The sequence below is a fragment of the Lissotriton vulgaris genome, chromosome 6 (assembly GCF_964263255.1).
Source record: "Lissotriton vulgaris chromosome 6, aLisVul1.2, whole genome shotgun sequence".
Taxonomy (NCBI): domain Eukaryota; kingdom Metazoa; phylum Chordata; class Amphibia; order Caudata; family Salamandridae; genus Lissotriton; species Lissotriton vulgaris.
Window position 1 is genome coordinate 1,232,010,513 of NC_141694.1, and position 14,895 is coordinate 1,232,025,407.

At 42.8% G+C, this 14,895-nt stretch overlaps 1 protein-coding gene across 1 annotated transcript in view; it reads right to left on the bottom strand.

The window, feature by feature from the left end:
- Positions 1-418: 418 nt before the first annotated feature.
- The window catches only part of RSPH3 (radial spoke head 3), a 135,133-nt gene continuing 120,656 nt past the window's right edge, over positions 419-14,895 (bottom strand). The window contains exons 8-9 of the mRNA XM_086927327.1: positions 9,093-9,520; positions 419-539 (exon numbers count right to left, since the gene is read on the bottom strand). Of these exons, the coding sequence (XP_086783453.1) occupies positions 9,126-9,520 (395 nt within the window). The 3' untranslated portion in view covers positions 419-539; positions 9,093-9,125. The remainder of the gene's footprint in view (positions 540-9,092; positions 9,521-14,895) is intronic.

Consider the following 14,895-nt stretch of genomic DNA (forward strand, 5'->3'; position numbering starts at 1 on the left):
TGCCACTGCACGGTCTTGCAAATATTTTTAATTCAGGCCATGTATTTTCTTACAGAATACAAGACTGATTATGACTTTTTATACCGCATCTAGTCACTCAGTGCTTTAAGATTACAAAGCACAGAGAGAATTATGCTGGGCAAAATTTCATGTTTGGTTTTTCAAATAGCTTTTAGTACTTATTTCTACATTTTAACATTGATAAAATACAATAACACAGCACAATGTGACATTCACCTATGACCTCTTAAGAATCTTTCTACTCTGGGCTAAGTCAGATTAGTGGACATGATATAGTCATGACTTAACATATGAATTCCAAAGGCACATCTATACATTTTAGAGATATATTGGAACCCATAGTGAAAGTGATTTTCGTTGACTTTGTTCTGTGAAGTGTATAAGGCAGTCACACATATGCATTGAAAATAAAAGTCTTTTATTGCATTGCCACTTCTTCAAAGAAATATATACTTTCATATTAAACAGTTTGCTCTTGAACTCTTCCACGGATGCCCATTTTTCTTCACTTGCTACCCCTGTGAAGACAAAACGAGATCACCATCAATGCCATGTTGTCAACTCACACAGAGTTAATCTCACAAAATTAATTTACTGACTTTTCCTTAAAGGATTTGCGTCACTTACCAGGATGCTTCAAAACAAGCAGAGGACAGTACCCCAAAATCAGCACTAGTGTTCATGAGCTTGCTGAAAGCATGTAAATACGAATTTTAATCTGACGCAGATGAGAAGGTTATGTATCAAGACACTTCTATTATCCCATTCTCTTTTAGCGCGGTAATACCACACCCGGTAAATACAGAGACTGGTGACTGCGGTGTTTAACACGTGCAGTATTACTGCACAATTCCCAGTTCTGTTCCTTGGAATAGGCATAATGTGGAAACACTGTGTGTTTTCACCTTTCTGCTTTGTGAAAACTCAAATAATGAGGTTGCTCACCACACAAATCCGCTAGATGTTAACCAGTGAAAATCATGTAGGAAACAACCTGTGGGAACAATAATAACCACAAAACTCAGACTCCCACTTTTGGTGCAAAATCCTGTTTGAAAATACCATCAACCTAGGAATGAGGGCCAGAGCCTTTACAGAACTCTACTTAATGGGAAAGTGTGGAGATAGTTAGGAAAGCTTCGGTCAGAATAATAATAACTGGTACCTTGGTCTCTAACCCAATTCCTGTAGTACATATGGGCGGTAGCACTAAATAGCCCCACAAAGCAAGGATCTGACTACACAGTCAATACAAAAACTATTAGTGTAAATCTCTTTGATAGATGGGGCTGTGTTTTCTATTCAGCATTCAACTACTTTTCCCCTCCTGGGGGGGTTTCGGCAGCACCAGTAGCTTTTTACTCATCATCATGATCAATTAGTATCCATGGTCCCACGTCTTAGGTAGCATGCACAAATGTATAGCATTGTGACCACCCCCCTATTTTAGCTACATCTGCAAGCCACCTATCTGAGAACCGCCCAGCAAGTATAGTGCAAGATTTTGGAACTAATGCTTATTATTGGGGAGCGGAGTTGGCCCAACGGCTAGGGCAGTCGACCTCAAATCTGGGGAACGGGTTTGAGTCTCAGCAAGGACACGCAACATCCTGTGAATCTGGGCAGATCACTTAATCTCCCCGTGCCTAACAAAAACAAATGTGTCCTCATGTAATGCAACTGGTGCTCGTGTAAAGCACTCTGATACCCGATACCTTCGGGTCAAGTTTGCGCTATATAAAACTCTGTAAAAAAAATAATAATTAGCAGAGCCCCCTACTATGCTGGAGATGGGGTTCATTCAAAGAGGAACGCCTTTTAACATGGCGTGTCCACATGACCAGGTCATGGCATAAAAAGTGATTGGTGGCATTTAATTGATAGTAATGTGGTACATGCCATTTCTATCAGCACATTAAGTTGGGGGATCATGCCTACTGACCCTCTATGTACTGTGGCATGAATGTACTCTTCATTTACCCCAGTTTGTCAGATGTATGTGTATGTAATGTTTTTGTGTCACTAAGTTTTGTGTTGATCCAAGAAGTTACGTTGAAGATGCCCTTTGGGTAGCTTTCTTCTCTGCCAGCATGTCCTTACACTGCTCACACCTCTCATTCAAAATCCACTGTAGTTAGGTTGTTGTGTGTCCGGCCAGATGAATAAACCCATCAACGAAGAAGGGAATACCTTTTTTGTGCTCGCATCAACGAATCAAGCCCATTTGAGAAGTTCAGCCCATCACCTACAAAAAAGCACCTAGACACTACTAGCCCTAGTGGTCAGCGCTGACAAAGATGGCTAAACCCCAGCAACAGTTTCTGATTAGCTGGAGACCTTAAGGAGAAATTTACATTCTAAGGCAATATTATGGGGTGACTGCCACCACCATAGGAGCAGAGACACTGAGAACATTTTGAGGTTCTCCTTAAATTGAGACTGAACTGTATACCCAACAAAAGAAGCACTTGAATCAATTGGTCTCCCTTCAGCACCCCCAAAATCTCAAGTAATGCCCCACTTCCAAGTGGCTGAATAGTCTTGCACCAATGGCCACTGTTGTCTAATGTATGATTAACCTGTTTGTTCAACTCTTTAACCAATGTCCCACCTGCGTCTATGTTCACCATGAGGACCAAAAACAAAGAGTTGCTGTTGTTGAGCAAAATACCTTAAGATCACCAAATGTAGACATCTCACTTCTTGCCACATGTCCCCAATAAAGAAATCATCATTGTACATAAGGAGCATAAGAAAGTGCTCAAGAGGCCAACAAGACCAGCCACTGTGAAAGTGTGGGTTGCGAGAGGTGTTCTAGCTTTTCCTGTGATGGTCTTCCTTTCTGTGGATGGTCAGCATGAGTGTCACCTCACTTGTTGTTGCTGCCCTGTGAAGGTCTCTCTGCAACTCGAGACAGTGGTGCAATGTGTTCATGCATGACAGGAACACCAGAGTGCTGTGAAGCTATAGGTGCCCAGCTCAGAGGCAAGTGAAAGGAGAGCCGTAGGCGGACAAAGAAATTCACTACTGCCTACTAATTTTATGCAAACAAAGTCCTTAAAAATCAACATACCCCTAAACCAAACATTTTGAAACTCCTGTAGAAAAGGCACAGCAGCAAGTTTGCATCGCTTAAACATCTGAACATTCAGCTGTGCCCAGTAAAGGTAGTAACTATACATTGAATCGCTGCACCTCAGAGGTAAACCAGACTTTAGCAGTTTATTTATTGGGTGGAACATTAAAGTGAATAAAAGTCTTACATCTTAAAGTCAAAACAATGGCGGAACTTTATTAAATATTGCTTACCGTTAATGTGTTACCTGTAGCTCCAGGTACAACAGGCAATACTTTTTACAAGGATTGCTAAGTGGGCTCACATCATATAGGCCCCACAGAACTGGCCCGACAACTGGTAAGTAATGTGTTAGTGCTCTGAGCAGTGACTCAGATCAGGTTTGGGCATTCAGAGTGAGAGCCCTAAGATGAGAAATGCTCTAGTGCTGCCCTTTCATCCCCGACATTTGATCTGAAATTATTGTACTCACTGTTCCGCTTTTTATAATGCGCGTTCAGAAACCAAAGAAGCACATCAGTTTGCCTAGTCTTCTCGTTTAGAGTAAGAGCAGCATGATTACATGCAGCAGTTTAAACCTAACAAAAGGACTTTTTTTGGAGGGCAGACTAAAGACCTCAAACAGGTTAGCGGCTCTAGTTAGACTTGTACTGCAAAGGTCGTTCCTCAGTCGGCTTATCTCATCAGAAGGATGACTCAAGAAAACATCAGTTCTGGTTTCCCCACTTCTTTTGCTTAGTTCTATTTATTACCTTATCTTCTAGTGAACCCCATTACTGAATTATAAAAGTGTGCACTTATATTTAGTCAGTTGTTTGCTTCTTCTGTTCTCTGTGGGTTTGCTCTTGTTTGGAACCAATCTAATAGAAGACGTTAGACTCTTTCTTTCCTGGCCAATCTATGTGCATTGGATTAGTTAGTATGAGGAAGGGGAAGTACTCCATCTCTTGTTCCCTGGATTTGAAAACATCCATGATTTGACATTGATTTTGCCAGCCTATGTGTGTTGCAGGTGTTGGATGGAGCACACCCTCATTATATATGTCATCTGTGACCAGGAGTTCCCACAATCTACACCAGTTAGCTGCCTGTGAGGCTTTTTGATTTCTTCAATGTGTCTATGCCTATTTCTGGATTTTCCTCATCTTTCAAGAGCATCACAATTTAACAAACACGTTTACAGCTCCTTTCTCTCTGCATTTAATTCAAACATGCCCTGATAGATTATTTCTTCCTCTTCCATCTGCTATGCCTCCATTATCAATGGCTTAGTGCATGTTGGTGATATTTAATAGTTTTTCGCATCATCCATGCTCTTCCAGTTACATTTCCGAAATATGTTTCGGGGACCCATATGTGGCCTCCCCGCAGCCACGGAGTGCTCATTGGCTCCATTATAGAAACATTTCAGTAATGAGCACCCGCCAAGCCAAACTCCAGCATGGCATTTTCAATTACCTGTACCATAATACGAGACCCGCAATGCAAGCGCTACTAAATGGGGGAGGATGACAGTGTTATCAAACTTCAGTTTAACAAACCAAGGAAGTGACGCCCTATACTACAGAGTTCGAAGTCAGAGGATTACCCAACAATAGTCAATATTGTACCTCCAGAAAACTTACTAGTTGGGAATTTACAGGGAACACTACAGCGGGTGATCTATTCGAGGAGGAAACCCTGATTACATTTGAGACACTAATGGCAGACAATGACCTCTCTCAGGGACAATTTCTTATATATAACGCCATAACAGAGATTTTTAAATGGCAAGTGGGGAGCTAAAGATACAGCATCCCGGATCCATGAAGAGTTTCATTTGCTCTATGCAATGGGAAAAAGTAGACAGCAGTTGCTTAATTCACTAGTGAACATGAGGGAACACCCTTGACAAATTTACAAAGTCCCAAACACTAGAAACAACAAGGTGTTAAGAAATTCTATATTTAGATATCTGCAGTATAACTATCTGCACAGAGCATTGAAGACCTAGAGAGAATACAGAGTATATTTCTTTCTCTGAGCTCTGAATGCCCTCGCTGTGCTCAAACGTAAGCAAGCTTCTGGCACATGATATTGGGTTGCAACGTAACTTCAATAGTCTTGAAAAGATAGCAGAGAGGGAGAGCTTATACAATGCAGAATGTTGTATAGTTGCCCTAAAGATGGAAGAACATGCAATAAATGTATAGATCTCCCAATAATACAGATTCAGAAAAGGGGGTGGTGATGAACAGAGTGTCTGAATTAAGCAGACCACTCTTACCCAGTCCAAAGATCAGGGCTTGGTCCATCACCGTTTTTTAGCTCACTGCACCATCCCAGCTCAGAACCTGGCTACATGCAAATTAGTCTGCTCCTGTCCCAGTGCATGATGGGAACAGGGCAAACCAAACTACCAAGCCAATTTTTATACTGGGAAGGAAACAAGCTTCCGGGGACCGGTTTCTGGCATTTCAGCCGTCTTCGGCCCGGCTTGCTTGAATCCTGATGGTGCAATCCCTTGCTCACTGCATCATCAGGATTCAAGCAAGCCGGGCCGAAGACGGCTGAAACGCCAGAAACCAGTCCCCGATAGCTTGTCTCCTTTCTGGTGAAGAATTGGCTTGGTAGTTTAGTCTGCCCTGTTCCCATGATGCACTGGCCAGGGACAGACTGATTTGCATATAGCCAGGTTCTGAGCTGGGATGGTGCAGTGAGATAAATAACGGTGATGGATCAAGCCCTGATCTTTGGACTGGGTAAGAGTGGTCTGCTTAATTCAGACACTCTGTTCATCACCACCCACTTTTCTGAATCCTCCCAATAATACTGGCAAGAAGGGCAGCAGCAATGTCCTGGAAGGATCAGAGGTATCCATCAGCAGAGGATCTATTTGAGCTTATGTCTGAGCAGAAGCTACGTCGTGACGGTACAAAGCATATTTTCAAGCCGAAAAGTCATTTAGAGCACCAGTTATCACTGCCCTTCATAATGTCACATACAGAATAACTTCAAAACAAGGAAACCACTTACCATAGCTCATAGAGTTAAATCATGAAGCTCAAATTAAAAATAATAATAAAACAAAGTGGAAAAAGGCCACCGGTGGTACAAATAAAAATGAGCCTCAGTGCTCAGGGGTCAGCAACGTCAATGCTGGAGTATTGGTTGCCTTGAAGGGCAGTGTCTCATTCATGATAAAAGGTAGCAATGTTTTAAAAACGAGAGAAAATACTTCATTATACTTTTAATGATAGATGAAATCTATTAAAAAAAATATTCTAGATCCTGTCCAACCTCAAACATATCCCAGTGGTTACGAATACTGATGAATAACTAATGACGAAAAAAGCCACATTCAGTAGGTCCTTGGAGCAATACAGAAAAGGGGAAGAGGTAGGTCCTCTGCAGAAAAGAAGATCGTCAGTCCTCTTATGCTGTTCATGTCCTTATGCAAGAAGGATTCTCTTACCTCTATAATGGCCAAGATAACAGAATCCATCAACTTCATAATTTGAGTGAAACAAGTGTCGCAAATGAAGCATGCGCTTCAACTGCTTGGGATTTGGGGAACTCAAACAAGTATTCCTTTAGGGATTTGAGTAGACTGAATAAACCTCAAAGCAAAATGAATGGTGTAGCATGAGATGCTGTCAAGATAAATATGAAGCACTTAGGAGTCACTTCTAAATACACTGCCAACAGAGGCTACCTCAACCTTAATGTGCTTGGGCTCCATTCTATCAAGCTTCGAGTCAAAGGATGTGGACAGGAAAGAACAAGCACAACCATACATTTGAGAAACAACTGTCTTTGAGAAGCAGCAACTGTGTCACTTGAACAGAGTCCATTCTGTACAACACATAAAATGTGAGACCTAAACTCAATAAAAACATGTGACAAGATCAACTGTGTTGATTTCTATATCAGCATCCCAATCAACTAGGTAACACGATACACTGCAAAAATCCATAAATGGAGTTCTCGGCAATTGGAAATAGAGGAAAGTGTTACTATGCTGTGAAACTCCATAAGTGAGGCAAGGGAAGGTGAGGCCAGGTAAGGGCCACTTGGATTCTCCTCTAAAGATGGTTATTCTGGTACACGTAGCGTATGATTCCCTTCCTTCCAAATGGATGGTAACTGCCTGTGAGCTAGTGGTAGGACAAGAAATGCTCTCTAAAAAGAACACTGTCATTTCTAAACAACTCTGGACCCTCTATCTGCAAGCATCCTCTACCTAGGTCACCTCTCTCACATACTTGTGCATCACCAGCCTTCAGACAGTTCCTACATGTCTTAGTGAAAGGGTCTAGCACAGCATCTGCTAACAAATTGTTGGCTGGGTGGGTATTGTGAAGGAGGGGAAGAAAGATCAGGAGTAACAGATTCACTCATAAAGATGCTTTATCTTTACTCTGACATTTCTGCTCTACCTCTTTTAAAACAGCTTTGGGTTATGATTGCATAGCTTTTATAAAGGGCAGGCAAGACAAGATATGAGTAAACCAAATGAAGAAAATCTCATGGGCAAAAACTGTATTTTTCCTATATGATTCATTCAAGCAGTAATGTTTGCCTGAGAAGATGCAGATGGGCCCAAAGTGTCCCCTGTAAACGTCTGCAATTGGGTAAACCTGTGCTCTAGTGGAATGAGCAGTAAATGTCCAGGAAGTCACTTAATAAAATAGACCACACAACTGATAATAGTAGCTTTAACTGACTTATTGCAAGGTAAGGGAAGGCGAAGCCACAAGTTGCAAACTGATAATCAGAAAATCTGAAAACAATTAACCTTTCTAGATAAAACTTCAAAGATTTGTACATATCCACCTATGTAATATCTTCTCAACAGACGAAGCATGAGGTCATGGCTGAAAAAAGTAAGGACAGTTTGAAGGTGTAAATGGAACTCCATAAGAAAAGCGCGTTTTCAACCTCATATGAATCAAAAAGGTTAGAGAGGCCATCTCTCTAGGGAAGGAAAGACACCGAAAGAATATATGATACTGCAAAAGAGGAAGTACGTGAGATGCAAACCTGCACATACTGTAGAGAAGGCCCAATAACAGGGCCTGAGTGTAGGGGTTGGTGATCAAACAGTAAAGGGGTGGACCCAAGACTCACATATGGTCACTGATATATAGGTCTCCAAAGGTCTTAATCTGCCAACATTGTTTTTAGGAACACTTTTCTGTCTGCTAGCCAAGACGTTTTCCGTCAACTGAAAAGGAAAGCGAGTCGATCAAGGCAGTGCTTAAATATGTCAATGACGTGTAGGGTTTGGAAGAAGCCATCGGCAAATTTGAACTGTGTATTGCTAAAATATAAAATTAAGCACTTGATGTTCTATTGTAGGACTAAATATTTAGGTTTCTGGTCAGCATGTGGCATACAACCATCAGCCAAATGAAAAACCTTTGACAATATCTTCCATATAAACGACGAACAGTTGAAACATCTTGCAAAAGTGTTTCTCATTTGGCCCACGCTGCAGGAAAAGCACAGGCAACAGAGATTAGCAAATTTTTCCCACTGTGAAGTGTCAGTGGCAAGCTGGAAAATGTGCTGACACTCAAGAAACACCAGTGTAAGTGTAGACAATGTAGTTCATTTCATTTTGTATTCAAAGCGAAAGCAAAAACTAAATGTTTGGTAGGAAGAGGTTGTTCATTTGCAAGACAGCAAAGGGGTGAAAACAAAAGTAGAAAATACGACCACTGTTTCCTTTGTGAGTCGAGGGGAGTTGCTAATATGGAAAATTAAAGGCTTGGGAAAGTGTTATTATTTCAGATCTAACCTGCACCAGCTTCAGCATGAACTCATAGCAAAGGGAGTGACCTGCCCATTCAATACAGAATGCGCAAAATGCCCATGCACAATTATTTTTAATATAATTAAATCTGATATAGTTGAACAAAAATGCTTACAGCAGATTCATAGAAAGAATTTATAAATTTATGATGATACTGTGACTGCTGCTTGTTTTTGGGTAGCTTTCCTTTTTCATTACCTCACAATCTGATGTGTGCTCTTCACCTTTCCATCAGTTTGGTCCAAGTGTATCAGGCTGTCTGTGTTCTGCATCTCTCTCAGACTCCTTCTTCTGAGCCTCGGACTCAGGCTCTGTCTGCAGCACATCTTTCTCAAGATCTTCCTGCTGGGAATCTGTCTCATGCTGTACTTCCTGTGCATCTGTTTCTGGCCCTGTTGGCTGTGCATCTCCATCAGGCACCATATGTTCTGCATCTCCCTCAGACTCCATATGTTCTGCATCTCCCTCAGACTCCATATGTTCTGTTTCTCCCTCAGACTCCATATGTTCTGCATCTCCCTCAGACTCCATATGTTCTGCATCTCCCTCAGACTCCTCATGCATATCACTCTCAGGAGCAGCCGGTGGCTCATCTAATCTTTTCGCAACCACCTCGCGGATCAGTACTGAAATCAGACAAGAGATCCATTATTTCTGGTCATACAGCCAAAAGGCCTGATAAAAAACTGCACAGCCAGACATAAATCAAGAATATTTTCTGCAAAAATTACAAAAACTAACTGCGGTATTTTACATCCTATAAAAAACATCACTTCTGAAGAAGGAAGTTACTTGCCTGTTATGTCAGTTTAACAGAATGGGATTTTTCATTATCATATGTTATAGCCTACCGACCATTTAAGGCCCACTCCAGCTGAGGTTCTGTGAAATTCTGTCTTGTCTTGTGAGGTCATGGTTCCGTCACGATTTTGGTGATGCTGTACCGTATTTAGTGAGTGCGGCTAATATGGAGTGAATTTGTCACGTTAACTAGCGAGTTCATTACGTATTTGGAGACTTCGTTTCGAATATGGGTTCCATTTTGTCCGTGCCTTCATTTTGTGTTGCCATCACATAGGCCTGTGGGCCCGTGGAGGTAACCGAACGAACGAAGTCGCATGGGCTTTGTTGTTCATGCACTTATTAACTAGGCCTTTTCTTGACTCTAAGGTGCATTGTAAGAAACTGACCCCTTCATTTGAAACCGACCTTGCTAAGCCAATTTCCTTGGTTGATTGTTGTCTGTGATTGCCAACCAAGGTTCAAGACATCGTTAACTTTTAGGTTCTTTACGCATGCTTTATCTTGCTCGCTATCTGTCTTTGTTTCCTTTTCTATGCTCTTTCATTACATGCATTGTGCTTTCAATTATGAGTTTGCCCGGCTTGTGGAGATTGGATTTGGGACATTCCTAATAATTAACTTGTGGGTTGGGGCAATGTAAACTGAGGGTTTCGCTATGTGATACTTTGTTTGAGAATGTACCTTATTGGCTAGAATCTTGCGCAGTGGGTGTGCATTCGTAATGTGAATTTTGGCATCAAAAGGGATGTCTTGCCTTACAAAATGGAACAGTTTCCGGAGTTGTACACCGTGTTGTATTTCTAGGACTTCTGTTACTAGCTGCAGCTAATAAATTTGGTCTCTGAAGCCACCCAGAAGTATTCCGTATCTCTGTATACCAAGACAGGTGAATCCGAAGACTTTGGGCGTGCCCCTGGCGCCGCTGGGTTTAGAAACCCGGTTCTTCAGTTGGCGCCCAACGTGGGGCGACTTCAGCGGTACCGGTCCAAGCCTGAAGATCGTGAGGAGCTTCGTGAGGAAGTTCTGGAGGAGGGCCCCCACTTCATCGACCCCTGCATGCTGACTGTGGACCGAAGGTCTTTACTGCAAGTCTTCCCCTTTCCAATGGCTACGAAGGACTGCTGCCCTGACTGTCGCCCTGTCTTGGACCCGTTTGTGATGATTTGTAAGGAGAGACGATAGACGGTCTTCTGGTGGCGTGACAGACATTTTGGTTAAGTACAAGTGGGTCGCTCCCACGACTTTGTTTGGTTTCTTTGATTTGGTTGTTGCAATTACCAAAGCCGAGGGGCTCGTATATTTGCGAGAATTTCGTGTTGATAACCCCTTGAAGTTTGAAGCTAGATTAGTGAGCTATAAGATGCCTGATCTTAGCAAATTTAGGAAATGGTTTTGTTTTAGTTGTAAAAGGGATTCCCGATTGGAGGATTCGTGTCCGATACCTCCGATTGGAACTCCAACTTATGAGCTCTATTCAAAGCATGGCGTGGGTCCAATTACGTTTAATGAAGTATGGATCCGCTACACTAGGAAAGATGGTGTCTTACGATGGCCCCAACATGGTAGTTTTGAATCAGAGGTTTCAGATAACCTAGAAGTTGCGCTATTTAGGAAGAAAGCCCGGCCGGCGATGTTTGACTCTTTCCGCCTCTGGCGTAAAGAAGCCAGACAGAGAGAAATTAAGCAAGCCAAGAAAGATAGGAAAGTGTTCAAGTTCAAGTTCAAGTTCAAGAATTTATATAGCGCACTACTCACCCAGAGGGTCTCAAGGCGCTTGGGGAGGGGGATCATTATTTATCAAATATCCATGTTTTCAGTTCTTTTCTGAAGGAGATGTGGTTCTGTGTAAGGCGGAGGTGAGTGGGGAGTGAGTTCCAGGTCTTGGCTGCCAAGTAGGAGAAGGATCTATCTCCCATGGTGGATCTTTGGATACGCGGAACTGAGGCGAGACCTTGACTGGAGGATCTTAGTTGGCGGCTGGGTGTGTAGAAGGATAGTCGAGTGCTGAGGCATTCGGGCCCTAGTTTGTAGAGGGCCTTGTGTGCGAGGGTGAGGAGATGGAATGTGGGTGAGGAGACGGAATAAAGCAAGCTGCTAGGCAGTTTAAAGAAGATGAAGAAGATCGTGCGATTGAGGTGTCAGATAGACAACATTGCATGCCATTGACAAATGTTATCCGGCTTTGCCACCTCTTCTTCCGAATGCGACAAATGACCCTGAGAAGGTTCCTTTGATGTTGCATTTGTTGATATTACCACCCCCTTATGTGCAGAGTGCTACGGCACCTCCGCGACCCCCAGTTGTTCAACCCCCTGGTGTTGTTCAGCCGCCAGCTGTTCTCCCACAGTTGGTTCTTCCTCCATTGGCGCAGCCTTCTCTAAGGCCGCCAACTTTGCTACCAGTTCTGCCTCAAACTCCTTTGCCTTCTTCTCCTTTGCCTTCGACTTCCTTTTTCTACCGACCCTATGTCTTTGTCTCCTCAAAACACTTTGTCTCCTGTCCTTATGTCAACTTCTCCTTCTGCTCGAAAACAAATGACTGAGACTGTTGCTAGTCTTTTGTCTCCACTCTTTGGGTCACTGAGTAGGACCCCGGTTTCAGAACGTAAGCAGAGTCGTAGTCAGCTTCCTGGTCCCGAAGATCGGGCAGCGTTGGATCTTTTGGCTCGTAGATGGGTTTCAAATGCTTCTAGGTATGATTTACAAGCGGTTATGGATGTTTTCTTACAGTATAAGCCTAAGCAAAGGTATGTTTTTGATGTAATGTGTACTTTTCTTCGTGAAGAATGGGAAAATAATGAGTTGGGTCTGATTCCGCAGGAAGTGCTTGATGTTCAGTCCGAATTTGCTAAAGGGACGATAGTGGGTTCCGATGTTGAGGAAGCGGTAGAGATGCTTCTTGCGTTTAGGTGTAGACTTCCTTCTCAGTCGTTGTTTGAACCTGATCCTTCTGTTAGGAGGAAAGTGAAGCAGTATCCAATGAGAGAGGTTCCCCCTGTATGGAGAGAGGCAGTTGCTGCTGATGTTATTAATGGTATTGCGGCTGCACCGGCTCATTTTCAGCGAGTATGGGTACATGTTCCTTGGAAGAGAGCTGAGGTCTTGGCTCTTAAGCAGACTCTGCCTGACCCCCGTAAAAATCCTGCTGGTTATTACAAGGAGTTGTCTCAGACACTTGATGCGTGTGTTATGAATTTAGTTGATGTGGATATGTTGTTGGGTAATGTAGTCCCTCAACCTTTGTGGGCGAAGATCCGACACGAGGATCATGCGGTAGAGTTAGGAGATACGTGGATTAATATTGCTGCTGCAGATGGTCGACAGGTAGGAGGTGCCAAACCTGAGCCTTTAGTTGCAGAATTACCTGGTAGGATTATTAATTTAATGAAAACTGTGATGCCTCCTATGCGAGTGAATTGGGACAAGTTAGCAGCATGCAAACAGAAGAAAGACGAGAGTGTGTCTGATTTCTTCACTAGGTTTGAAGAAACATTCATTGATCACAGTGGTCAGGACATGAGTACAGAAGGTGGTCAAAGATTGTTTGTGGACAAATTTGTTTTTAATTTGCTTCCTGAACTTTGTAATAAGTTGAAGGACTCTGAGAGTTCACGGGCTGTCTCTTCCTCTGCCCAGATATTGGCTACTGCACAATATTACGAGAATAGAGATAAAGATGAGAAGGATAAAGCAGAAAAGAAGAATAAAGAATTGAAAACGAAGGTTCTTTTACAGCAGGCGTATCCGCCTCGCTCTAATCAGCGTCAGCAACCTTCCCAGTTTCAGCAGCCCCCACAGTTTCAGAGGTTGTTGCAGAAGCCCGAGTCTTTTCCTCTGCGACTTCCACTAGGTCCTAATCCGTGTGCTTATTGTAGGGAAGAAGGTGATTTCAAGCATAGTTGTTCGGTTTTGCTACAACGTACGAATGGTGTGTCTGGTCAGAGAGGCCGTGGTGGTTTTCAACAAGCATCTAGGGGTAGAGGACGTGGTACGTTTTCTCAGAACGAACGCTCCTTTCCCCCTCAGAATTCTAAGAATTATTTTGATCAACAGAATGTTTCGTCTGTTCAGTCTGCTCAATACTACACGGATGACTATTATTTTGAAAGCGAGAGTGCTGGTTTTAATGATAGCTAGGACAGCCATGGACAAAGAGAGGGAGTAGTGTCAGTTCCAGTAGACCAGAGTGGACCTTATGTTGAAGTAATTACATAAGGTGTGTCAGTACCTTTTCTTTTGGATACTGGTGCGGCTAAGAGTTCTATCATGCACTCTAAACTCCCTGGCACACCTTTGTCTGGCTTGATGATGTTTCGGTAGGATTTTCTGGTGCCCCAGTTCGTAATCCGGTTTCTAGTCCTTTGTCTCTTTCTATTGGTCCTTGAGAATTGGAAGCACCCCTTATTCTAACGACAGGTTATGGTGAGAATCTGTTGGGTTTGGATTTGTTGAAAAGATTGTATGTGACATTACATTGTTCTCCTTCGGGCGTTGGGTAAGAGAGTGATCTCTCCCATGTATATGTCTAAAGATCGGCTTCCACTGGAATTGCTTTCGCTCCCTGATACTCTGTGGGCTACAGGTCCGAATGATGTTGGCTTTTTGCAGATTCCACCCTATGTTGTTACCCTCAAGTCGAATGCTAAGCTACCTCGTATTCCCCAATATAAAATCTCTAGTGATGGTGAGAGAGCTCTTTTAGCGATTATCTATGATTTGGTTGAGAAAGATGTGATTGAAGAAACGAGAGGTAATGTGTTTAACAGTCCTGTTCTGCCTGTCCTTAAGCGTACTGACTCTTTTCAGCCACCTGTGTATCGGTTTGTGATCGACCTTCGAGAGGTCAATAAAATTGTCGTACCACAGTTTTCTGTTCCGGACATTACTGCCTTATGGACTATGATCCCTGCTTCAGCTGCTTGGTTCTTGTTATTGATCTGAAAAATGCATTCTTTAGTATTCCGATTGCTGAAGAAAGTAGGGATATTTTTGGCTTCTCTTTAGGAGGACGAAGCTTCCGGTTTAAGCACGCTCCTCCAGGTTATTGTGAGGGTCCCTCCAGGTCAGGCTTTGAAAACTCAGCTTGATGCTTTTGTTTTGCCTCCTGGTGCGACTCTTATCCAGTACGTGGATGATTTGTTGGTCGCTGCTGATGATGAAGAGATTTGTAAAGCAGTTACGCTTTCTGTGTTGCGACA